A 25,985-nucleotide genomic window follows, 5' to 3' on the forward strand; every position below is an offset into this window, starting at 1 on the left:
TATTGCATCTTGAATGTGTAAACAGCACTGGGTGACAGACGGTTATATCTAACAGCAGTACAAATGTCCTGTTGATTTGGGTCTGGCCCTAATGACATTGTTTTTTTTTTTGTTTGTTTGTTTTCTTTTTCTCTCACCTGTGTAGAACTTCTTTCAAATCATCAGTAATCTCTTGGAAGAAGAGAACCGAGACAAATGGGAAGACGCCCAGCAGGTGAGGACAGTGTCACAGACCTCCGTGTCCCTCAGAGAAGATATGTGTGTCCCCCCCTCCCCGGTCACTGTCCCCTGCCGTCTGCCGCATCCATCGTGGGCTTTTGCAGGACATGCGATTTCCACCTCTGGCACGGATCGCTTCGTTATAGCCGGACCCCCAGGGTGCACTCTGTGCTAATCGATCGCCGGTGCCAAGGGAGGACGTCCGGGTCAAGGAGGGAGACCGTCCGGTGCCGTGTGCCATTGCGCTCCTTGTCAAACACTGTCTGCCTGGCTCTGTCGCTTGCCAAGACTGAGAGCTGCAGTCCTGATCAAATCCACTAGGTGGCAGCAGCTGTGGCAGCACACAGTCTGTTTGAGGTGTTCACTGGCTTTGATGATGCCATGTCTCTCTCTTTCTCCATCTCTCTTAAATCATCCAAAAGAATCAGAGTACAGCCCCATTCCACATACATTAGTAAACAGCGGACAAGATCGACTATATTGTCACTGTATTTAACTGAAGCCCCCCCCCCCCCCCCCCCCCCCCCCCCGCCCTCCCCCGTTCTCTCTTCATGTCTCAGACACTAATGCCTCTTAGGCTTCCTGTACCGCGGAGGCCCGTGTCGCTGCCAGTCAGGCGTAAGCGGCTTTTGGGGCTCTTTACTCGAGCTACGTAACTTGTACAGCAGAAAGGCGACGGTATTACAGCAGAAAGACTCTAAAGAAGACGTGGCCTTCAACGAGGAAAGGTCTTCACCACGGCAGTTGGAAATGTGCCTCTCGGAGTGAAGGGGCAGGGCTTTGATTTAAAAGGGCTGCGTTGTAAAAACCTAGCCGGCGTTCACTGGATGGTCGGGGGCCATTCCTGACAGTTTCAGCTCCAGTCCCCATCATCGATGGAACGTCTCTGGTCCCTGATAATTGCTGAGGACGTCTGGGGTCCGCTGTCTCCATCGGCAGCAAATTGGTGCCTTGAAAAGATTGGCTGGCAATATGTGGAAGTGGAAAGTTGGTGTGTTTTACTTTGCACAATTTACTTGTCCATCTGCTTTCTGTCTTCTTCTCGTGTGAACCCCCTCACCGCTCAACTCCACCCCTAAGAAGCCCCGTGGGGTTTCTGAGTGGCTGTAGACTACCGTGAAGGTCTGTTTCCTTTTCTCGTGAAGGTTATTGTATGACTGTCAGTTTTGCTGGAGAATTGAGGCTCTGAGAGCTTCACTTGTAAAGTCTGGTGGTCTGCTCTTTTGGGAACGAGATTTTCAAATTGCTGCTTCTAACTACAACGGATAAGGACATATTGCAGTTGTCACTCTGTAATCTGTACCTAATAAAACAGTCTCCACTCCCAGTGGCTGAGACTGAGTCTGTATCCACGCCCCTCAAGACCAGGTCTGTCCCCTACTCCCCTAGCCAGCAGCATCATTACATATTATAACTCAGCTGTGGTTCAGCTCCTCACTGTGGGCGTTAATTATTGAATGTCACTCAGTATTACTGAGTGTGTGTGTGTGTGTGTGTGTGTGTGTGTGTGTGTGTGTGTGTGTGTGTGTGTGTGTGTGTGTGTGTTTACTCGGTGGCACTGAGTTCACTGAGATTGTGGTTGTTCAGATGTGGTCTGGATGCATATTACTTTTTTTTTTCTATCCACGACTATGCTAACTTGATAGCTGAAGGTGCCGCGGTGTTTCTTGCGTGCCGGGCAATGTACTCTCTTTCGTTTGGTCGCGCCATTTTGCCTGGAGGCACACAGCAAATAAGCTGAGTTTCCTAACCTCAAGTCCAAACTGGCTACCTTCTTAGAGATTAGGAATAAAGAAGATGGCGAGTTTACAGCTCCAAGGGCAGCTAGCTTCAGCTAACTACAGCTAATATGTTAACCGCAGAACATAATATAGCACAACTTATGTCTCCCTGTCAACATTTTAGGATCAGGATTCATTAAGGCTTTGTATGGACAATGTAATAAACATGAAACTTCATGAGGCTCAAATTCTTGCTTTGTTTTTAGACAATATTTTGTTTTGCAAGTGCATAGCATGGCACTCTGATTGCAGGTCAAAGACACACGGTCTTCTGAGAGACCGCTGGTGAGGTAATATGGGCTTGGACACAGTGATGCACGCAGTGGTCACGGCAGTCGGCCAGGTCTCCTATCGGTAAAGCATCTCCAACGAGAGCTCAGATCCAGGGTGTGTGCCGGACGGGTGGGGGGGTTACACAGACCCTGCCCCGTGCCAGCCCACGGCCCGTCTCACAGGGTCTTGGAGGCATTTCAATGCGATGGCAGACGCAGATAGCAGCACCCAATCAGGCGAAGGTCAATGGTTGGATTAGCCGGGCCGGGTTGGTATTGACTGAGGAGCGGACAGGTGCACTGACAGGCCCTTGGCAGCAGCCGAGAGGGATTTGCACGGGTGTGTGGTTGGGTGTGCGTGTGTATGTGTTGGATAGTGTGTATCTGATTATGTGAGTGTGTGTGCGTGTGTGTGTGTGTGTGTGGTGTGGGTTTGTGGGGCACCCTGCCCTGAATGTCTCCGCCAACATTTGCTGTGACACTGATGGCCAGTCCCCATGGCCGGTCACGGTGACCTGCGCGATCACTCTTCAATATGGCCCTGTCTGCCTGACGGGCTGAGGAGACACTCCGACGGCCCTGCAGCATGCGCAGCGGCTGTTGGGCAGTCTGCCTGGAGGGAGGGTCTGACTGATGTGTGCTGAAGTACAAACGCTCCTGTGCTTGATTGGGAATCAAGACGGACTGGGAAAATTTGTCACCATTACACGGGCATGACTCACAGGTTTTAATCCTAAAACCCGGTGCCTGAAGCAGCAGTTATACATTAGCATTTCTGCAGCAACACAGCAGTTTGCTTCCAACACTGGATATATTGACCCAAGTCTGGACGACTTGCTCATCGCTAAAGCCATAAATTCGGATCGCCGTACTGGATGAAGAACATGGAAGTGATTCTACGGACACGTTGGGTAGCAATCTCCTCTTGCAGGTGGACGCTAACCCACAGCACACCGCGCTGGCAATAACTGGAGCTTTCAAAGTCATAAAGTGGGAACGTCTCATGATGCGATTCGAAAGCTGTAGGAACGAAAGCTGACACTGCGTACTTGAACTGCGCTAACGGCCGTGTCAGCTCCAGAGGGCAGTGCGGGGACGTGGGAGAAGGAGACAGAGTGATCCAATCACCTTACAAGCCATGTGCCCCCCCACCCCCCACCCCCCAATGTCCAAATAGTTCAGCTTAATGCTGAACTGTACTGAAAACTTCAAATAAATCCCTAACTGCTCCATCCAACTTCTCTTGCACCTTCTCTCTCTGGCTATCTCTCAGATCTACCCAGGTTCAGTGGAGCTGATGCAGGTTATTGAGGAATTCATCCACATTGTCGGCTTGGGCATGAAGGATTTCCACAACGCCTACCTGATGACAGGAAACTTGGGTAAGGCCCTTGATTCCCCCCACCAACACACACACACACACACACACACACACACACACACACACACACACTTTGGAATATTTTGCAGTGGGCATGAGATCCTTTTCATTTATTACATGGCCATCCTACTTGAACAAACACATCGAATTATATGCTTAAACATCACCAGTTCCAGATTTAGTTTAGAATTTCAAAACATAATTATGTACTAATTATAAATTATAATCCTAATTATATACACATTATGGGATATTAAGAAGTATTACACTTTATGTAGTTGAACTCTAGCGTCTGTGATGATTGGTCCGATTGGACTGCTCCCAGCCCCCCAGAATGTCAATTCTGTTTACCATCAGTGAGGCAAGATAAATGGGCCATGGACTCAGAGGAGGAGTCACAGAAGAACCAATCGATAATGTTAATTAAAATGAAGCTCTTTCCACTTAGTCTGCTAAATTCCTATGACAACACCCTCACTGATTCCAGAGAGGTTGTGTGCTACCTAGCTTCGATAAGGGTGAAGGAACTAGTTAGACTTCAGTGGGTTAGGCTGTAGTGTCTCAAAATGGGTCTCAAATGGCTCTCATAACTCATCTAGCTTTTTCCGTGTCTTTGTCAGAGCCTCTTGCAAACACATTTTAGGTGTAATTCATGAGCCGGGCCAATAATGACTGAAATAAGCGCCTTTGTAAGCAGGAGACGTCCATCCAGGTCCAAGTATTTTGTGTCGCTTATACTACTAAACAGAAAACAGGTGAATTCCAAATAACCGTTGTTAGCGGTTCTGCTGAATCACGCTTCCAGCCCCACCAATCACAACGCAGGACATGTGCTACTCTCTGTTAGTCAAAGCTGTATGTGATTTGAGCGATTTATATATGCCCAGTGAGATTCTGATGAACCCTTACATTAGTCCTGTTGGAGGAAAGCAGGTTTATACTTTATACATGTATGTGTGTTTGTATTAAACATACGATGTTCAGTACAGCAGAGTACAGAGTGGAAAACGTTAAAACCATTGACGAATGAAGTGATGTTAACTGGGGTTGTCTTCATCTTTCCTTACTGAAAATATACCTTGTGGATATTTAGCTTGATTAACCTTGAGTATTATGCATAAATCCTTTCTCATAGAAAAGCTCTCATACGCAAGCAGGCAAGCAACACTGGAAGCGCGATAATCACAGTGCGACTAAACAGACTAAACATTCTTGCTCTTGTCGAACGTCAGGGCTGAAGTGTGAGGCTGGTCTGTGCGGCGTGTCTGGGCCTTGTGCGTGGGCAGACGTTATCCTGAACACAAATCCAGTGCCCCCCCCCCCCCCAAACACTTCACCATTACTCCCAAAGCCGTGGGGAAATTCCATTCACTTCAATTCAAATACTTTAGTCACTCGCCATTGATATGGTAATGGTTATGGTTATGGTCTCGCGCAGAGCACAGGAATGAGGCCAGCTGCCGAACTGGATGTTTCTTTCATGAGAATATTGTATCAAACTGGTGCATTATGCTCGAAACGCTCTTAGGACAACAGCGAGGCAAGAATACAACCTCGCGTTCCTGAGCCGCACATCCCTACGTAGCAGACATTCCAACGATGTTTGACAACGATGTTTGACAACACAGTCCGACAACGTTCCCAACGCATTATCCTTAGTGCTGCGTAATCATATGTCGCATGTGTCAGAAGTCAGACGACACCTTTTTTTCTTAATAAATGCAGAATAACACACACAAAAAACCTTGCGAATGTAAAAATGTCATTCTTCCTTGCTTCAAAGGGAAAAAGGTCATCACTATTGATTTAGTATGGATCTGAGCAGCATGGACATTACCCGCATATTCTGCGTGTTGAATATGTTTCTTTTGCAACCTGCATTCGCTCCCTTTGATTAAAAAGACAAAACGCTGGCGTCGGGCCGGGACGGGCCAGGACGGGCCAGTCTCGAGCCACCTGGCGCCGTAAGATATTGCTGCATTATTTCTGGCCAAATTTATGGTGGCCCTTTAAAAAAGCAGTAAAGTGCTTCTGTCACATGGCTGTACTCTCCCCACAACTTTGGTCAAGCGCGTTTAACTGCTCAAGCTCCATCTCTGCTACCGGAACATTCCTGCGATCTTATCCACGACATTCCCACGACGTGCCCACGATGTTCCAGCAACATTCCGAGTCCCGAGATTCCCTAAAAGAAGTCCAATGGCAGACTGGTGAGCCAGCGTTGCTTGGGTTGGAAATGGTGAGGCAGACAAAATGGTTTGTGTTCTAGGTTAACAAAAACACCCATGTAAGGGGTCAGGCCAGGTGCCATTTGAGAAAGCCAATGTTTACAAAAACAATTCGGTCTTGTCATGAGGGACTAGCAAACACTACCAAAGGGACTAGGAGACAATAGTTTATATCTTGCATATCACCTTTGGGAATACCTGGTCATAGCTTCACCGACAATAGAGTTATCCATATGCAGATACACATGTACGTTGCGAAAATTGCCACTCCGAAGCAAAAAACACAAACGAAATAGGAATTTGTAAGAGCCATTTTTTAACAGCGTTTTCAAAAAATGTAAAAATCGATGACATCGCCATGACTATGCCTAGAGTGGAAGGGGGCGGCGGAAGGTCATTACTGTGTGGCTGCCACGCACATACTAAATCAGCTCTAAACCAATCAGCGATGCACGGCTTCTCCGCCGCCGAGTGACCGTTGTGGACCGCACGCTGCGCATGTTTGTGGGGGCGTGCCGACCAGGCAGCCAGAGGGAACGCAGCATGGAGACGGCCTCGTTTACCATCTTCTACGGCAGGAACGAGGCTCTTCCTGACGGATGGTATTTTAAGCCTTCTTCTCACCCACTACCATCTCCCCTCATTTCCACCCCCCCTCTCCCGTGGTGCCACACAATATGCCCTGTGACTAACACTCCGCCACAGACAGCAGCTGGCCGTGCCAGCCTCCCATTACACGGGCACACTCACACAGCTGTACCCCTGCCACCCTGTGATTTTATGCCTGCTGTTAAACTATCTTCACCTAAGCCTCATTGCACACCACCAGCCCCCTGTCAATTACACACACATACACACACACACACACACACACACACATACATATATATATATATATATATATATATATATATATATATATATATATATATATATATACATACACACACACACACACACACACACACACACACACACACACACACACACACACATACACACTCACAAGCACTGCTACATTGTCATACACTAGCCTCCAAACAAACTCCTACAACAGTGGACCATAAGGGACCACTAGCATCGTGCTAATTAGCACACTGTCGTGTAATTGCATTGCTGACACCGAGCTGGAGGGAAATTGCTTACAATACTACACTCATCCTCACACCAGGGCCATTTCTCAAGCCCAACAGCAAAAGCAGCTCTTGCCTACATCACAGGGGCATGATAGCCTGCCGTAACTCGGGGGAACATTTATGGAGAATCGCCATCGCTGCGACTGTAGCGGTTTAATCCTCATCGCTTTGTTGTGCAACTGTTTTATTGTTTGCAACCATATGCACAAGTGCTCTGAAGACTCCTTTCAGTAGAACATTAGCCACGTTCAGAGGACTCTCTGAAGAACCGTGACAAGTCAATGGCATTCGCAACCGCAGATGGTCGACAGCGGGAATGGCTTACGGCTCGGCTCCCACAGCTGGAACAGAGAGCCGGAGCAAAGGGGGTCCGGCAGCTGCGTGAGCCAATGATCTTCTATATTCAAAAAGCAGTGGCGAATGGCCACAATCCCCCCTCCACCGCCGCTAACGGGATTGGCTGAGCCACCCACGGCACCGCCTCTCCCACTCGCCATGCACTGCTTCACCTTCAGGGGTCAAGGATGTGTGTTCATACCACGACCAGGTCCACACAGGTGGAGGTATATCGAGGGTCAATTGTTACCCTACCTCAGGCGTCTTTAAAACGCTGCTTGTGATGAAAGTGTAGATCCATAAAAGGTATAAACATATTTTTCATATATCAGCTATTTATGTATGCATCCTGATGTTACTAGATAGGCCTATATATTGGGAAAAAATAATACTAACAGACTAGGTTTTTAAGCACATCACGTTTTGCATTAAACTGTGTATAAATAAATTATAATGAGCAGGAAAGGACATCACTTAGTCAGTATCACTAATCACAGCTCCCAAAGCGTTAGGTACGGTGGTTTAAAGCACATCTGTTATGAACCATTCGCAACTGCATTTTCATCTCGTGACCGCGGTTCTCTGATGCGTCAGCAGTTCTTCATGTCGGCTCAAAAGGCCCCTCCACTCCCCGTAATTTATCAAATATATCTCTACATCCCAACCTAATAAGGACAGCGCAGATGTCGTAACCATTATCCCTTCCGCTCGGGCTGCCGCAGTGAGACTCAAACGCACCGCTTGTCTTTGCGGGTCACGCTGTCTGACCCTCATGAGTCTCTCTCTCTCCGAAGAGAAAAAAACACCCACACCAGCACACGTGTTAACCTTCCTAACACCACTGTCTCTTCTACTCCTCAGTGGCCAGCATCCAGAGGCTCCCCGCCGTGTCGGTGATGACGGATATTAACTTCCCCATGAAGGGGCGGAAGGGCATGGTGGACTGGGCCAGGAACTCGGAGGACAAAGTGGTCGTCCCCAAGGGCATCTTCGTGGCCCAGACCGCAGGTACGTGCGCGAGGGGCAGGCGGCGCCACGTTTGGGGGGCGGGGTTTAATTTATTCTGCGCTCGCGACCAAGTGGCCTTGAAATAGTGCGCTCGTCTCCGAGGGAGAGCCCGGCTCTTGGCTCAGACGATGTCCTTAGATGTAATTCGACTGCGTCAAATAAACCTTTCAGAGATGCAGCGTTAGCCTGCTAAGATGATTTGGGGAGCGTTGCCAGGGTAGCCAATCAATTTCATGTCTGTTTCAACGCTCAGAAGCGTGAATTAAATTTAACAAAGGCTGACAATCATGAAGCAGCGATCAAATGTGTTTATTTTCAAAGGCGGCAAATGGAGTAGAAGCCAGTCGCAGGTTCGAGCGAGATCAGCGCATACGAAGAGATATAAGGAGGTTAAATCAACAGCTTGCATCCCAAACTCCCACCCAGCGTGGGAGGGGCCGCTTCCTTTTGCGCATAAATCACCACAGTGATGAGAGCGAAAAGGGCTGTCCTTCATAAATCTCACTTCAACAGACATGGCGCAAAGCAGACATGCCGGCTCTTTTATTAACGTCCACAGTGTGGCCCTCGTAACTTAACAGCAACCTGCATTTACATGTGCAAACCTCTCATGCTACGATCACTTTGCAAAGCGTTTTGATTCAGGCCTACCACAGAAATATCCTATAAATGGAACCTCATATATGTTTTATCAGTGGGCAGCTGCACATTATATTACTAACTCCCAATGGCCAAAAGTGTCTTCATCACTCATGGCTGGCTAAAATAGACGTACCATAACAAAATACTGTTTTTTTACAGTGTTACAAAGAATTATTGGTAGGCCATAAACATCATAAATCCACTCAAAAATCAGCAGAGTGGGTCTTTATAATCAAAGCTTTAAGCTTATATCACAGTGTAATTACATTGCATAATAATTAATGTAGCTCTGCATTGCCTGTAGTATTTGGTAGTAAATGTTTTGTGGTTTTGGCTCCAAACATGAATTTCAGACCTCAAGTACAATTTGCTGGATCACAGAACCAAACAACCCAGACACCGTCATGGTCCCACTTCTTATGGGCTATTACGGACTGTTACGGATGCTGAGCATGTAGCACAGTGGCAGGTGCACGGAAGTGACTTATTATCTCCAGAATCATGGAGAATATATTTAGATCTGGTAACCGAACATCAGACTCGGTGCTAGAAGGGTGCGGGCCGACCCCTCCCCCACGGCGGAGCCGCACGTCCGCGCTGATCAGCTCCAGTCAGCTCCGGTCAGCTCCGCCAAGACTCCAGGGCCCACTCTGCCTCACCTCTGGGCGGCGCCGTCTGAGCCGTGTCCAGGCCGCGCCCGGCCGCCTCGTTAATTGGGGCGATCGGTCTTATCTGAAGCATATCAAAGGAGGAGTAATGGCCAATTGATTTAGCGGCATAAGTCACTGCGACTGCAGTAGCCCTGGGCTGGGCTGGGGTGGGGGAGCGAGACCAGACAGTCTCCGCCATCTGGGAGGGGCCTCATGTCTCCTATCTGTGGTCAAAGCACTCCGCCAGGTCAATGGATTTTAAAGGGAACCTTCACCTAATACAGGTGGCACTCAAAAAATAACTTCTTTCATTTTCTTTTCTTTTTTTTGTATGCATGTCTTTAATGTACTATTGGCAGCAAAGTTTGCATGCATAATGCATAAAGATTAAATGAAATAAATAGCCAAGAGTTAGTTTAGTTTTTTTGTCTGTTTGATTTTCATCTCTTCCTCATAGCAAATATAACAATGAGATGAGGCGTATTAAATGACTTTAGGATTCAAGATATTCCAGCTCTGGCTGGTCTGCAGTTGGAAAACCTCTGTAGAAACAAATGTCATTTACTCACTGTAGAGTAAATCAAGTTTTAAAATATTACTGTTTCCAGCAGGCGTGTCTCATTATGACATGATCTGGTAACAAATCTGCTTCTGTTTTACTAGATATGGACAGCTCTCCTGTGTTTATCCTTGGCACGGTCCTTTACAAGACACTGGGACTTATCCTACCCGGCCCGAGGTAAGAGTGTCAGACCGGAGACTCATGACGAGTTTGGGGGGCACCTGTACGCTGAGGGGATTAGTCACGTGGCTGCCCTTGCCCTGTGTACCAGACTCCCTCAGACACTGCGGCCTCATGGGAAATGTGACACAGAACTCGCATCTCACATGAGTGTCAGCAGCTTAGGTACTGAGAGTGTAAATGAATTATTCATATTTCACAAGAACAAAGCTCCTGGCTGCAAAAGCAGAAAATCGTATGTGTAAGATGTAGGGTTTAGTTTTGAAAATAGATGTGTAAAGTCATTTGTCTCAAGACATGACAGGTGAAAAGGAGCATCTGACTGTTTTCAAGCTCATCCGAGTTGTACGGTGCAAAATTACCATTTATAAAATTGAGGCTGTGTCTTATTTTTTTTAGCTTTGATTATCTTCCAAGAAGTCTAATTACAAATGTAAATGTCCTTGCAAGCAACACTTAAAATGTACATATCACTACCGTAAGTAATCTGGTTCATAAATATTAATTATTTATTATTTCAGATGTACAGTATAATTATGGATTGATTTGCATATGCTCCTTTCTCTGCCAAATGACAATTCCACCATTGTACTTCTGCTATTTTAAGAAAGTGACATATATCACAGCCCAGATGTACCACTTGTAGTATGCTCTGTGATGTTGTCATCAAAAATTGGTAGATTTATGTGTCTGTTACTGTAAGCTAAGAATTGCAAAGTGTTTTACCATAAAAGTAAATATAAATATAAATGCATATTGTTCATGGCCGCTGACCTAACGGATGAATTACTGCAAGCTTCTGGTGTCTATACTGACTTGGCAAGAAATGTCAAATGAAGGCAGCATACAGGCCATGAGGATTTAGATTCTTTACAAGCTCATGACAATACAGTGGAAAAAACAATGCTTGTTCTGTGATAATGGACATCTCAGTCCTGTGATTGGGGCACCAGACTTCGTCTCTGATCCAGACCCGCCCGAACATGCCCCAAGTCGCGCATCAAGGTGCGAACGGGCTGAGTGGATCCGATGGTCCTTGAACGCAACAGTTTGCATCAGCGCCAAGACAATCTGCTCACCTGTTAAAAATAAATAAATAAAATCAAACCAACCAACCATCCACAAAAAAGAGAAAAACTATACTGAATGCCACCTGAATAGGATTTAGCTCTGGGAGCAATGTGTCATTCACTTTTAACGTAACCTTCCTGTGCCTCACGCATCCGGGGCTGGGGAATTGGTCCAGGGATTTAGTTTAGACCCACTTCCTTGTCATCCACAGCACCAAAATACAATCGTGATGAAAACACTCAATCTAAGAAATTCAAACTGTCAGACCACTCCGAAGACAAATAGCTGCTTTTTGGCGTCTAAATCTACACATTGGCCAGACCAAAATAACGTCTGTGCCTGACTTCAGTATGTGCTGATTGGTCTTGCATCAACACATAATGAGTGTTGACTGTTTTCCTGTACTGTGTGCTGTTAGGGTCACAATGAAGTCTTGAGAATATGAAACTAGGATCTGACATAGAGGGGTACAATCTGTTGGGCTTTCTTTTTTTGCACAGGACGTCACCCGTTTATGATCAATTTGCATAAGATTAGAAAAATCTTAAGTGAGTGTGAGTGACTAACGTGTGATACTTAACTGTTTTCGGTCACAACTACAAAGCATTATTTCTGCATGATTTGTTAAGTAAACATGATCATCCGTTTAAGGGGTTTTACGAACCAGGGGATTTGGTCTAAATTCCTCACTCTGTAATCCTACACACATATGCAAAATGCAAATATTTAATTAAATACTTATGGTGAGAGCCGCTTGGGTTTGAACATTAGCAGGCTACATACATGTATTCAAATTTACCTAAAGCTTCCAGACATGTTGCTCCACTGAGAAGGCCTGCAGCTAGTAAATGCCAAAGTATATAAAGTAAGTAAATGCTTCTTTGAGTGCTTCAGTGCTTGAGAGAGTTGAGTGCAAAGACTCCTTTTCCACAGGATATGACAGAATATTTACTGACATGGCAATTCGCACGGGATTAAAATAACCTCCCTTTCTTCTAGTAGAATCTTTACTGACGTGAGAGCTTGCAGTCTGTGAAAATGAATTGTGGTTTTGGACAGGACCAAGATCACAGAGGAACGCAGATGATAATTCCGTTACCCCACCTCTCCATGAATAATTAATCCTGTCCGAAAAGAGCCAGAGGAGGACATTTAATTTCTTTCACGTCATCACATCCATTTTCACCTCATGGAGGACAGACCAGGTGAACCTAAATTGCCCCAGTGAGACTAGCGGCCTCATAGATTACTTCCTGGTTTTGAAAATGAAATTGCCAACACGATGTGTTATATGATTAGGCAGGTAATGTCATTTTTTCTCAAGTCATATACAAATTCGAAAGCAATCTATCTCCTATTTTTATGCCGCAATCTCAGACAACTGGACAAATACCTCAAATATCCATTAACATTTCTGCATTAAGCGATTGGGCAAATAGAGGAAGCGTATATATATATAAAGAATATATATTTTTGGCATCTCATGGTAGGCACTGCATAGGCCGTGAACACAAACATAGTAAAAAAGGTCCAACTGACTATGACTTCAGCATTTATGTCTTTAGTCACCAAATCGAAAAGCGTTTTTAAAAATCGACTCTAACGATGGCAATCTAATCCCAAACGTCCATTCATCCACCGATCGATGTAGCGTCACGTTTGTGTCGCTATAATCTGGCAGATAAAGGCGGGGGTCAGAGGTTATGCTGCTTTGCATATTTCTCTCAGCAGGGCCTGACAGACAGGGCAGCGGTCAGCGTGAGGACAGGCACCGGGCAGAGAGCTCTCTCAGATCCATGCTCTTTCCTCACCACTGTTCCCCTGACATTCGTTTAACAGCAGAGGGGCCAGCGTTCCCATCATGCATCCCATTTTCAATCTTGGTGTCTCCTTTTAAATGGACCATGAAATCATGCCCTGAGTTGGCCTCGTTGACAAATACTCAGGACTATTACGGGAGAATTGAGTTCGACTCCATTTGTGCGTGCGGGGTGCATGAGTGCATGTGTGTGTGCATAAAGGCGAATTTGTGAGATTTGTGTCTCATAAACATTTTAATAAGTTTGCGAAATGCTGCATAATAAAAATAGCCCTGCTTCAGTTTAATGTTTTTTTTCCAAAAATATTACCATTTGAACTACATAGATTAAAAGGGCAAGAGGAAATGTCTGTATCTACATAATAAATCTGGGAAAATAAGGACAGAAGGACCTGTGTGTGTGTGTGTGTGTGTGTGTGTGTGTGTGTGAGAGAGAGAGAGAGAGAGAGAGAGTGTGTGTTAAAGAGTGTGTGTGTGTGTGTGGGCTACATTACTGAGTCTGACCCACCTGCTGCAGTACTGCAGGGATGTGTCATTGTATTCTGCCTTTTAAAAAGATCTGCTGTTCTTGAGTCTGGCAGGTCTGAGGGTCTACTCTGAGGGTCTACTCATATATCACTTTAACTGAAGTGGAAAAACCTGTCCAAACATCTTTGGTTGTCAGAGTAATTGCTATTCTAGGGGGAATATTGAAACATGTGAATTAATGGAGGGGTGGGGGTATTACCTGTAGGTGCTGAACATTATACAAGAGTTATCCATGTAACGAAGCGTTGTGTGAAACTGTTCTTTAAAATGGGTGAACACCTTGTCTATCCAAATGCAGGTGGTAATCTGTGTTACTTGTGCTATAGGGATGTTCTTTAAACCTTTCCTGTCACCTATATGTGTAATCATTGTCTAGTCATTTAAGGGATTTATAGTTTAAGGTTTAAGTTATTTTTTAATGGTTTAGGTTTGAGTTTGATGAAGTCAAAGTCAATTTCAAACTTTTAATGAACAGCCATGCCACCTGAGAACGTGCTAACATCCTCACATCCTCACGTGCTCACGTCCTCACAGAGCATCAGAGTTCATCCTCCACACCGTTCGCACCAAATGAACCATTGTTTCAAATGAGCCGTCTTAGCCCATGATGGTGTTTCGTGAGTTCGCATTTCCCTCTAATCAGCACAGACTTGTTGAGTTTGTAGCAGTGTGAAACAAATTTGAGTGAATAATTTTAAGCCTTCCTCAGATACGCAGAGGATGATTGGATAGTCGGAGGAGAAGCAGGTGATGGAGAAAAGCTGTTTCAGTTCCTTCCCAAGTTGCTGGAAAGTAACTGAACTAATCAGATGAAAATTAGCCAGACCAGATGAACCATGACAAGGCGTCATGGCATGGAATCAGAATCAGCTTGCAGTGGAAGGTGCTTTGGGGCGAAAGACATCACGAGCTTTGAGTTTTGCTGGCTGTTTCTTTACCTGATTCACCTCAAACAACCAGAAGTTCAGTAGCTTCCTCTAGATTTTCACTCATAGATTACACACTGGTCAAATAGAAACGTCTTCCATGTGATTCAAATGTATAAACAAGGCCATACATTTGCTCGATAGCTTCAGTATCATATCAAAAGTGCTTTCAGCGTAGCCTCCGCCCATGGCGGGGTTTACGGGAAACATCTAAATGAGAAACGTGCTAATGTGTATACTGCCTGATGTAACCACGCCTCGTCCGTCCCCCCCTGACAGGAACAACACGGCCGTGAACTCCAAGGTCATCGCCGTGACGGTGAGACCAGAGCCAAGAGTCACGGAGGCACAGCTAGAGATCGAACTGGCCCACTTGGCCAATGTAAGTCCCCCCCACCCCCCCCCCCCCCCCCCCCCCCCCACTGGACTTCAGTGTCTTCAACCCCGTCACCCACATCACCACCGTATTAAGCACACATCCCCTCAATGCTAAAAAAGAGGCCTCCTGAGGCAGAGCTGACTGTCACCTTATTTTTGTCTTCCTCTGTGGCAGTAGCTGCTTCGTCTTGAATCTGGAGACGTAACTTTGTCGACACGAGCCAATGTGCTGGGTGCATGTCTTGGTGGTGGTGGTGGTGGTGGTGGTGGTGGTGGTGGTGATGGTGGGATGAGAGAGAGAGGGAGGGGAAGGAGGGGGTGAGAGTGAGGAAAGAAGGGTGGGGAGAGAGGAGAGAGAGAGGAAGGGAGAGTCAGATAGAGAGAGAGTGAGAGCAGTGAGGGAGACAGAGAGAGAGAGAGAGAGAGAGAGAGAGATGGAGGGAGGAAGGGGTAACGTATGACGCCATGCCTGACAGTAAAGCTAAAAGGAGTCTATGAGGAGAAAGAACAGTGACTCAACTGACCAATGGCGGGCTGCCTCACCAAATCTGAATAATACAGCCCCCGTATTTACTCAGTTTACGAGTCTATTAAGACACGGAAGCAAATGTGCCGTGATTAACCCAAAAAGAAGAACCTTTTATGGATCACATACACTCCCTTTATCTCCTTTCCTCTATAAATGAGATTATCTGTTCCCTCAATCGAAGCGCCCGATAGCATCCCTTGTTAAATGACGTAAAAAGCCATCAAACCTTCACAGTTGTGAAAGTAGCACCATTTACCAAATTGGCCTTTTTAAGCCACAAGCTCCAAAGAGTTGGATTAGGATACAGTCCGGGCGAATTTCAAAGGCAAGCTTGGGCACGGATTTAACACGGCATGACTTAGGGAATCATCTCGGTCAACAGAGAGCACTCTGCACAATTGGCCTGCTACATTTTGAGCGCATTAATCAGCAAACAAAAGGGAGTAATTGATTCGATAATTAATTCGCCACTGCCTCTGTTTCCTCCTCGCGCCGTAATGTGTCAAGAGAGCAGGATGGGGAGTGGCCGGATCATTACGACGACAGCTTGAACCGTCTTTATTTATATATATATATAGATATATAGATGTATATATATCTGGGATAAAAAGGGCATCGCATGCAGTGAGATCTATGGCAGCCAGTTGAAATTAGCCTTTTTCAGCTTTCAATGCTGCCCGGTAGGTGTTTAATCACTTTGTTCCGTGTCTCCCGGCTCCGCCCACCAAAGCCTCGCTATTGAGCGCGAGTCTGAATTTTGATGGCGAAATAAAGAGGAAAGTCTGCCAAAGTCGAATGAAGGTCATAAATAAAAAAAATCAAACGCTTCTTGTTTTGTCTTGCAGGGAACCATCAACCCGTTTTGCGTGCTGTGGGACAACGCCATCATGTAAGTGACACGTTTGTTTTGTTTGGTTTGGTTTGGTTTGGTCTGGTTGCTCTGGATACGTTGAGAACATTATGATTTATCATTATATGCTTTGGTCTAAAGTGCCATCATGGTATATATATATATATATATATATATATATATATATATATATATATATATATATATATATATATATATATATATAATAGCTGAAGCTGGTATCCATGGAAACTCACATTCAGAGACACCACCTGAGCAACATCACTCACCCCACCAGCGGTAGCCTACTATAATTTTGATCACGTTATTTTAAGGGAATACACTGGAATGAAAAGTGCTTCCAATTTCCCCTTAATAAATCTCATCAAGCCACGTCTACTCCAGTTATATTTTCCTTAAACAGCATATTTGTAGTACTGGAAGAGTCGTTTTCTTAGAATTAATCTAACAGGAGTCCTTGAATCAGAAGCTGATACATTTTCCCATGATCTCAGATCAGTTCTTTTAAGACATTTACATAAGCCAGTAGCAGGAAGTTTTTTTTTATCCCATGTGACATTTGTGTGAAGTAAATATAAAGGAGGCCATTTCATGTTACTGTATCAATAGTTGCCAGTACCCAAACTTTAATTCAGCTCACTTTAACTGTACTTATAAACACTCTATATATAATGTCATTATATCAACACAGGGTTGTACAATATAATGAAACACTTGTTGGGCTTCCTCTCCTCTCTAGTAAACACAGAGCATGTGCACATGCAGTAACTGTAGGCAGAAGGCAGAGGCAGAATTAAAAGTGCAGAAGTTTTATAGTGTCTGGTTTAGACTGGAAGAACACATGTTGATGAGTTAAAGGTCAGGTGTGTACATTAGTGAATATGTCAGAGGAACACTCTGGGGTGTCCATTCGTGTTCTTGCTGGTGCGACCAATTTACCGGCTTGCAGGTGAGAAACCGTTCTTGAGTTTAGCGGTTTTGGCTGGTCTGTTGTGGTATCTCTGAATGGCAGAGGTTGGGGTCAGAGGAGATGTTGGTGGTTTTCCTGAGACCTCTTGTCCTGCTGATGTCCTGTAGACGTCCTGAACGGGTGGTAAGGCAGTCCAGGGGGTGCGCTGGGCTGTGTCTGCTGACAGGGTGGGTGTGTTCAGAGACATTGGCGTACCAGACCGTGATGCAGCCGGTGGATCTGCCCTCGATGCTCAGTGGTGCGAGACCTCCACTCCTGCTTACAAGACAAACGGAAAATCTGCTCCCCGATCTCCATACCAGGGCCTCCTCCTGACCCTACTAGCACTCCAGCGGGGAAATATGTAGCGAATGTGGCTCTAACCAGGCAGCAGGGTGCTAGCAAGCAGCCCCTGTTCACTTTTCAGAGGTCGCGCCCTTTTCATCCCGTTACTTTACGCCCAGGGAGAGTGCCAATACAAGAACGATTTGGTTTTGTACATAAATCTCAATTATGAAACCCGGTAAACTGAGGGCAGGGCTTAAAGGAGCTGACTCTGGTCAGTCTCTTGCCTTTAGAACGTTGAGGCCTAAAACGCCAATTATTCCTGCAATCTCTTCGTGTTTTATCTGTTTATTTAACTGTTTTATTTATTTATTTAGCTCCTAATGGCAGTCTCTGCTGATGTTTTGAGTAGGCTGCTTAGTGCTGAAATCTTTCACCGTATACCGCTAATGGTCCTCCAGCCCACCAATGCTATGTATAATGCATAATGCTAAGAACCAGTATGCAGGCATTACATCCAGTGCTCACATCTGAAACCCACCAGTAGCTGTGCAACTCTGCATCTTGAGCTTTTCTCTGTATATGTATTTTTTTATGTACTCAGAACTTAATTGGCTGATGGTAGTCTCCATCTCATGTTTCCACTCACCTCTTCCATTACCCACCAGGTTATAAACAAGGGCCAGACGACATGTGGGTATTTGGTATATGTTTATGTGAATGCATGAATATATAATACATGACCTGTATTCACTGTGACTGTATAGCATGTCAAGTCCTACTTAGTGCAGCTACGCATATCTACTGTGCCCTCACTCATCGTATATGTAGGGATCATATAAGATTGCCTTTGGAGAAATGTGACGATGACAGGTACAGGTGATCTTGTTGGGAGGGGAAGTGTTATAGCAGCGGCAGGCCTGTGGCAGAATCTTTTTAGGGACTGTGACACAATCGCAGAGAAGTCTGTTGAGAGAAGCAGGGAACCAGTTTATTTTAGATACATTAGCACACCTGATTGCAATTGCACCCTTTAAAAGAGCTCATTTTCCTGGATGATCACATACTATTTCCATCACTGACCTTGACTTTACTTAAACTAAAAAATCAATAAGAAAATATGTTGGTGTAAAATTGCCTTTATTTATGATATTGGCTTAGAAGTAGATAAGATGGCACTTTGTGGAGCGTGTCACTCAGACATCCAAATCTTTTTCTTGCAACTGTAAATAATACAGAACTTAATACATTTGTATACTTATTCTTACTGAATATGAAACTTATTCAGTTGATATCCTATATTATATAAACGGCCTGTATTTCTCCACATCACCAAGAGTCGTTTTCACTAGTAAGACAGGTGCACCCCGTTTTCACAATTACGAGTTTGTAACGGACGCAGTGCGAGAAGTAACAAGAGGCAATCTCGCTGGTGTCGCCCCGTGTCAGGAGCGCACGCGCTCTGTGCCCCCCTCCGAGGGCTCCCCTATTCCCCACTCCATTTGGGCTGGAGCTCAGACCCACTCTTTGTTCCCAGCCCACGATTAGCGGAGTGGACCGGGCCTCGGCGCCTGACCCGCTATCGACGGCCTGCCTCGGTAGACGTGCTCTCTGGAGAGAGGCGTCGGTTTAAAGTCGGCTGGTAGCTTTGGAGGCAAACCACCTGGAATGCTAAAAGAGTTTTCATGTCCATAGAATGCTATACTGAAGTTTACAGAAGAATTGCACAGAAGTGTATAATGTCTATAGTGTTAAAAAAGACTTTTCACTTTTCGTTTTACATTGTATGTAAAAGATAACTAACAATAGTTTTCCATTCTGTCTCAACAAGTGACATAAGATTCAAATGGATATTTATATCATTCATCATTCATGGTTCGCTTCACTACCTTTAGGATAGTCTTAGTTATATTTTAGTCACAGTAATGTGCATTGGGGTAGTACTTCCATAAGGCAGTATTTCATTACCCTACAATGGCCCGATGCTTCACTTTTATTATCTTATAATAGTGCATGATCAGGTTCACATTCTGTAATCTACACTAAGTACTAAGTACACAAATACTGCATGTGCTATTTGGATCTTCTGTATAATACAGGCAGGCTGGGAAATACATCAGTAGATTATACCTGGTTATGGGGCAACTAATGCCAATACATGATGCAATGGTTAATATTTTTAAGACTTCTTTCACCATCACTACGTCCTTACACAAGGGTGTTTTTTTTGACATTTTGGAATGTTTTCTCCAAATCACTACATACAGTTAAGTGGAAAGGTGTGATTGGTATCCATATTAATGTCTAATAGGCTTGTGTCTTCTACACAGGGTTTTATAACACAACCCACCACACCGCTTTATATTTTCTATACAGGACTTTTTGTTCCTTCTTCTCGAGCCCATTTCGTAAATTGAATATGGCTCCTACTTAATCTTAATAACTTCCAAATATGAAAATTGCACTGTGCTCCTGTGTCTGCAGCACCAAGCATGAGCACGGACTCCTCCCGTCTCCTCACAGATAAGAGCACAGAGAAAGCACGTTCGCCCAATTCAATTTCCATTGAACGAGGGTCACACGCGAGTTGTCCGTCTTCTGCATTATTGCGGCTGCTGGAATGGGCTTGACTTTCTCACTGTTATTAAAGTGGGCTTAGAGAGAGAATAAAGCAGAGAGGAGGAAAGTCGCGCGCCCGTCTCTGAACGGGAAGTGTGAGCAGACGCCGGTGTGGCTCCGAGTGCGTGCGGGGCCTTTACCGTCAGCCCATGTGCCTCATTATTTATGTTTGGTTATTCTGTCATCCATTGGCGCTTACGCAGTCTGTGCAGATGTTCGCAGAATCATTATTTTCTGCCTGTTGATTCTGCATACTTTAGAAAGTTAATGTTACTTAAATTACATTGAGCAGACAAGTATTGCATTTAACCTTGAAACCGCTGAAAGATTGTATGGCTAATGTTCTTTAAAACCAGAACACAAAGGGGTGTTAGGTAGCATTCGTTATGTCAGACATACCTTGGGGACACCAAATGATTAGTATTCATCATCCTAACCAAATATTGCTCACATAATAATGATAATAATAAACCCCTATTTACTGTATCTGAACAAATGTAAGTCGTTGTATTAGAATTCTTTGGAAACGTGTGAAGGTCTCGGCTGCCGGCCCCGTTCTTCATCATCTCCGGCCTGCTGGAGCCCCTGTAGCGTATGATGGAATGGGGAGAGTCTCCACAGATGAAACCATTTCATGAGCTCTAACACATGTGGCATTTAGACATTGATCGACTCGTTCCATTTGTCCCGTCATTGCTTCTACCATACTGACAGAAAAGAAAGACCCAGTGTGTGATCTTCTCATAGATTCATGAACGACTGTATATTCGTAGTGTGTCCCCCTTTGGAATTCAGCAGTACGTACAATCAGCAGTTTAATAAATAAATAATGTCCACTATAGACGTTTATTTTTGCAGCACTGATATGGCACAAATCCAGGTGCTAGCACTTCCCTTATTGTGTTTGGCAAGCCGAGGTCCGTCTTAACCGTTCTCCTGCTGACATGAAAGTGTGGTGACTGGCACTGTGTGCGTGGAGTCCGACTGGAGTGATTCGCTCTCTGTGGTCATGGCATTGATTTAGGTCTTCTCAATGGTATTAGCAGAATTTAGTGTGTGTCGCTGCATTTTGAAATGTAAATGGGCCGCCCCTTATTGACAGCACGGCCCTTCCCAAGGCAAAATCTGGACAAGCTCCATCAGTCTTGCAAACATTTGCCTGAATGCTTAAAAATCTCAATTTGAGCATGTTTAAAAAATCTCTGAAGAGGAGATTTGCATCTAAATTTCCATCTTTCCTACCAGTTTTCTTTAAAAGTGATGAACGGTTCGCATCTCCATCCATGCTATGAAGAATGGACTTACTGGGCCCGAACTTATCCAAGCACCAAACGACGATTAAATATCTCATTAAGACTTCCAAAATACTTACTGATGAGCAGCTTTACTGTTTACCAATGCTCATCAAGCGGACAGTAGATTTATAGGATCTGGAATTGCTGGTACTGGTTTTAGCCATTTTGTTTTCTGCTTGTGCAAGGAAAAAAAGTACAGTAATAACTGTCTAACAAATGCATCACGTCCATGCAGTGAATTGCCATTAAAATGTCATCCTGTGGCATGCACGCGGTATAAGGGCAGCAAGGCAGTGCTTGCAGGATCTAAGCGCTCATGCCGTTTGCTTTGTTTTCTTTGCCTTTCGAGATGTTATCTCTCTAGTTTAGATCACTGATTGTAGGCAATAGAAACAACATCAGATTCTGCCATCTTTGTGTTTTTGTCTGATAAAAATGCATGTACCACACAGACTGTCCATGCAACTCCCAGGTTTTGCCCTGTCACGAAGGTGCTACTGTGCTACTGTAGTCCTAATAGTGTAACACTGCTGTTGAGTTTTGTCATTGGCCGGCTGCCGAATGGATGACTGGAATCAGCCGAATCAAAAATATGATCGGTCGCAAATCAGTGTAAACTGAACCCATCACCCGGCACGGCCTCAACGACTACCCAGCAGTCAGAGGGTGTGACTGGTGCTAATACAACTCTGTCCTCTCTCCCCTCCTCTCCTCTCCTCCCCTCCTCTCTCCCCTCCTCTCCTCTCCTCCCCTCCTCTCCTCTCCTCCTCTCCTCCCCTCCTCTCCTCCTCTCCTCTCTCCCCTCCTCTCCCCCCTCCTCTCCTCTCCTCTCCTCTCCTCCTCTCCTCTCCTCTCCTCTCCTCCCCTCCTCCCCTCCTCTCCTCTCCCCTCCTCTCCTCCTCTCCTCTCCTCCCCTCCTCTCCTCCCCTCCTCTCCTCCCCTCCTCTCCTCTCTCCCCTCCTCTCCTCCCCTCCTCTCCTCCTCTCCCCTCCTCTCCTCTCCTCCCCTCCTCTCCTCTCCTCCCCTCCTCTCTCCCCTCCTCTCCTCCCCTCCTCTCCTCCTCTCCTCTCCTCTCTCCCCTCCTCTCCTCTCCTCCTCCCCTCCTCTCCTCTCCTCCCCTCCTCTCCTCTCCCCCCCTCCTCTCCTCCTCTCCTCTCCTCCCCTCCTCTCCTCCCCTCCTCTCCTCTCCCCCCCTCCTCTCCTCCTCTCCTCTCCTCCTCTCCTCTCCTCCCCTCCTCTCCTCCCCTCCTCTCCTCCCCTCCTGCTTCCGCCTGCCTCCCTCCTGTCCTTATATGAGGGAGCGGTGAGGCACTCGAAGCCTAATTACATGTCGAAATGTAGTCAGAACAGCCAAATGTAATTAAAGGTTGTCACACTGTTAAATGTTAAGTAGTGGAATGTATTTCTGAAGACACATGGTTACCTTCTAAACAGGAGGAGCGAGACATCATAGCAACCCAGCAGATTCATATTTGTTTATTTATTTATTTAAAGGCTTTTTATAAGGATTGGCTTTAGGAGACTTACACCTAAGCAAAAGGCATGTGGAAGAGGAGCCACATAAGATCATAAGAGGGCGTTTTGGAGTGATTGCGAGGCTGAGAAGAGAGAGAGAGACATATAAATCCATACTCAGATATGGGTTCATAGTCCAGGTTCATATTTTGAGAGCAATTCGAGACAGACACGTAACCGACACAAAGACATATAACAAACTTAAGCAAACACAAAAAACATGATAGGAACTCAAAGAAAGACTAGAAATAAACAATTCTAAAAAAGGCTTAAACAGAATGACAGGCTAACAATATAATACAGAGCAGAGGAAACACGAAGGCTAGCAAACAGCAGGGCTACGTACAATAACCAGCAAATGACAAGTGAAACATACAGGGTTTAAACACACAGTTAATCATTTAACTAAATTAAACACATGTGAGACCAATAATGAAAGGCGGAGTTCAAACAACAAGGCGTAACAATAGCACATGGAAGATGAAAACAAGGACATGACTGATGGGGATGGTTAAGACGTGACGGCAAAACAAACAAACCCAAAACCAACCCGAACAAACAGAACACAGACCAGAGAACATGGGCAACCCAGAAACAGAAGCAGGGGCTGGAAAAGACACACAAGAAACAGAACCGGGAATAAAAAAACAGACCAGGGAACACAGAAGAAACAGAACCACAAGGGGCAGAAGAACCAGAAACCGGATCACACAACAGAAACAGCGGAACGGACAAAGGAGCAGAATACACAGAAAGGGAACCAAAAACAGAAGCACAAATAGAAGACAAAGTGGACACTGGAGAAGACACACAAACAGGAACAGAATAACCAAAAACATCAACAGAACACATGTCCACCAACATTTAGAGGACCAACCAGTGCGGGAGGAGCAACAGCAGAAAAAGAGCAATGGCTTCCAGAAGATGAAGAAAAGATCAACGAACAACATGCCACAGTCACAGGGAGAGACACACAGGGACAGAGACAGGAACGGAGACAAAAGGAGACAAAGGAACGGAGACAGGAGCAGGAACAGTCACAACAGCACGAGCAAAAACAACCAGGGACCGTGGACAACAAAAACACAGAACTAGAGAGAGACAAAGAAGGCCCAGAAGAAACAGAAGGGTCATCAGGAAACACAGAGAAGGGCAGGACCTAAGAACTAGGAGGCACAGTGGTGACGTTCAGAGGCGGCAAGCCCAGGGGTTCCAGGAGCATGGTTAGGGGAACAGGAACTGGAGGGGTGGTCCCTCCCATACTGGGAACAGGAACTGGAGGGGTGGTCCCACCCATACTGGGAACAGGAAGCAGAGGAACAGGAACTGGAGGGGTGGTCCCACCCATACTGGGAACAGGAACTGGAGGGGTGGTCCCTCCCATACTGGGAACAGGAACTGGAGGGGTGGTCCCTCCCATACTGGGAACAGGAACTGGAGGGGTGGTCCCTCCCATACTGGGAACAGGAACTGGAGGGGTGGTCCCTCCCATACTGGGAACAGGAACTGGAGGGGTGGTCCCTCCCATACTGGGAACAGGAACTGGAGGGGTGGTCCCTCCCATACTGGGAACAGGAACTGGAGGGGTGGTCCCTCCCATACTGGGAACAGGAACTGGAGGGGTGGTCCCTCCCATACTGGGAACAGGAACTGGAGGGGTGGTCCCTCCCATACTGGGAACAGGAACTGGAGGGGTGGTCCCTCCCATACTGGGAACAGGAACTGGAGGAGTGGTCCCTCCCATACTGGGAACAGGAAGCAGAGGAACAGGAACTGGATGCATAGCCATTCCACACCAGGAATTTACATTTACATTTATGGCGTCTGCTAAATGCCATACATGTAAATGTAACAGGAACCAGGGCCATTATCTGCATGTTCATTCCATCTTACCTCATCTTGGGCTGCAGGTCTCTCCTCCCTATAGCGCTGGTCTTAACGGACAGACTCTTTGGTGAACAGCTGTGGACATGTTGCACAAAGTGGCCCAAAATGAAATGTGTGGATGAGGAGACACTGCTGTACCCACAGTGCCAGGAGATTTGCTGTCTTTGATCTGGTGCCTCTGGAACACGGATAAATCCGACAGTGGAGCAGCTGGAGTTTCGTCCCAGGGAGATAAACCAACCAGAGCCTCACTGGGTCTACACCACTCTCACAGCAGGGCTACGTAGAATAACCAGCAAACAGCAAGCGAAACGTACAGGGTTTAAATACACAGATAACCAAGGAACCAAACTAGACACACGTGAGACCAATAATGAAAGGCGGAGTTACAAACAATGAAATGTGCCAGCTGAAAATAACAACAAAAGCACATGGAACATGAGTGACAGGTGGGGGCGGGGCCAGACATGACATCCCCTGGTTCAGCATGGAGACCAATATCATGGACTCACAGATGGCACACATACTGTAGGAGTCACTCTGGATAAGACTCTGCATAATCATCTGCTAAATCGCATGAATGTTTAAATAAGCAACATTGTGGCAACTCATTGCACATGTAGGATTCTGTTCATCTGGAACTTCAGCACCATGGACAGCGTTGGCTGGTTTTTGTTATTTGGTCCCAAGATACAGAAAGCTCAGCTCCATGCACATTCACTAAGTGGGTTTTAGAGAAATTGTGCAATATCTCATCTTGTCTCACTTAGCTAAGCCTGTAAGTGTAAAATGATTGCATTATCTTATCTTGGATAGTGTTGTCGCCCGTAAATAACTAATAACACTTTCAAAACGGCAATTCCCACCAGCACAAACTCTCAACCAAAAAAAGCCTCCTGCAGTTTTTGTTGTCGCGTT

The 25,985-nt window shown here is 45.7% G+C and overlaps 1 protein-coding gene across 1 annotated transcript in view; it reads left to right on the forward strand.

The window, feature by feature from the left end:
- adgrb3 (adhesion G protein-coupled receptor B3) overlaps positions 1 to 25,985 on the forward strand; it is a 127,641-nt gene that overhangs the window by 68,772 nt on the left and 32,884 nt on the right. The window contains 6 exon segments of the mRNA XM_077020824.1: positions 146 to 214; positions 3,546 to 3,654; positions 8,215 to 8,361; positions 10,317 to 10,392; positions 15,019 to 15,121; positions 16,492 to 16,535. Coding sequence (XP_076876939.1) covers positions 146 to 214; positions 3,546 to 3,654; positions 8,215 to 8,361; positions 10,317 to 10,392; positions 15,019 to 15,121; positions 16,492 to 16,535 — 548 coding nt within the window.

This window comes from Brachyhypopomus gauderio, chromosome 1 (assembly GCF_052324685.1).
Source record: "Brachyhypopomus gauderio isolate BG-103 chromosome 1, BGAUD_0.2, whole genome shotgun sequence".
Classification (NCBI taxonomy): Eukaryota; Metazoa; Chordata; class Actinopteri; order Gymnotiformes; family Hypopomidae; genus Brachyhypopomus; species Brachyhypopomus gauderio.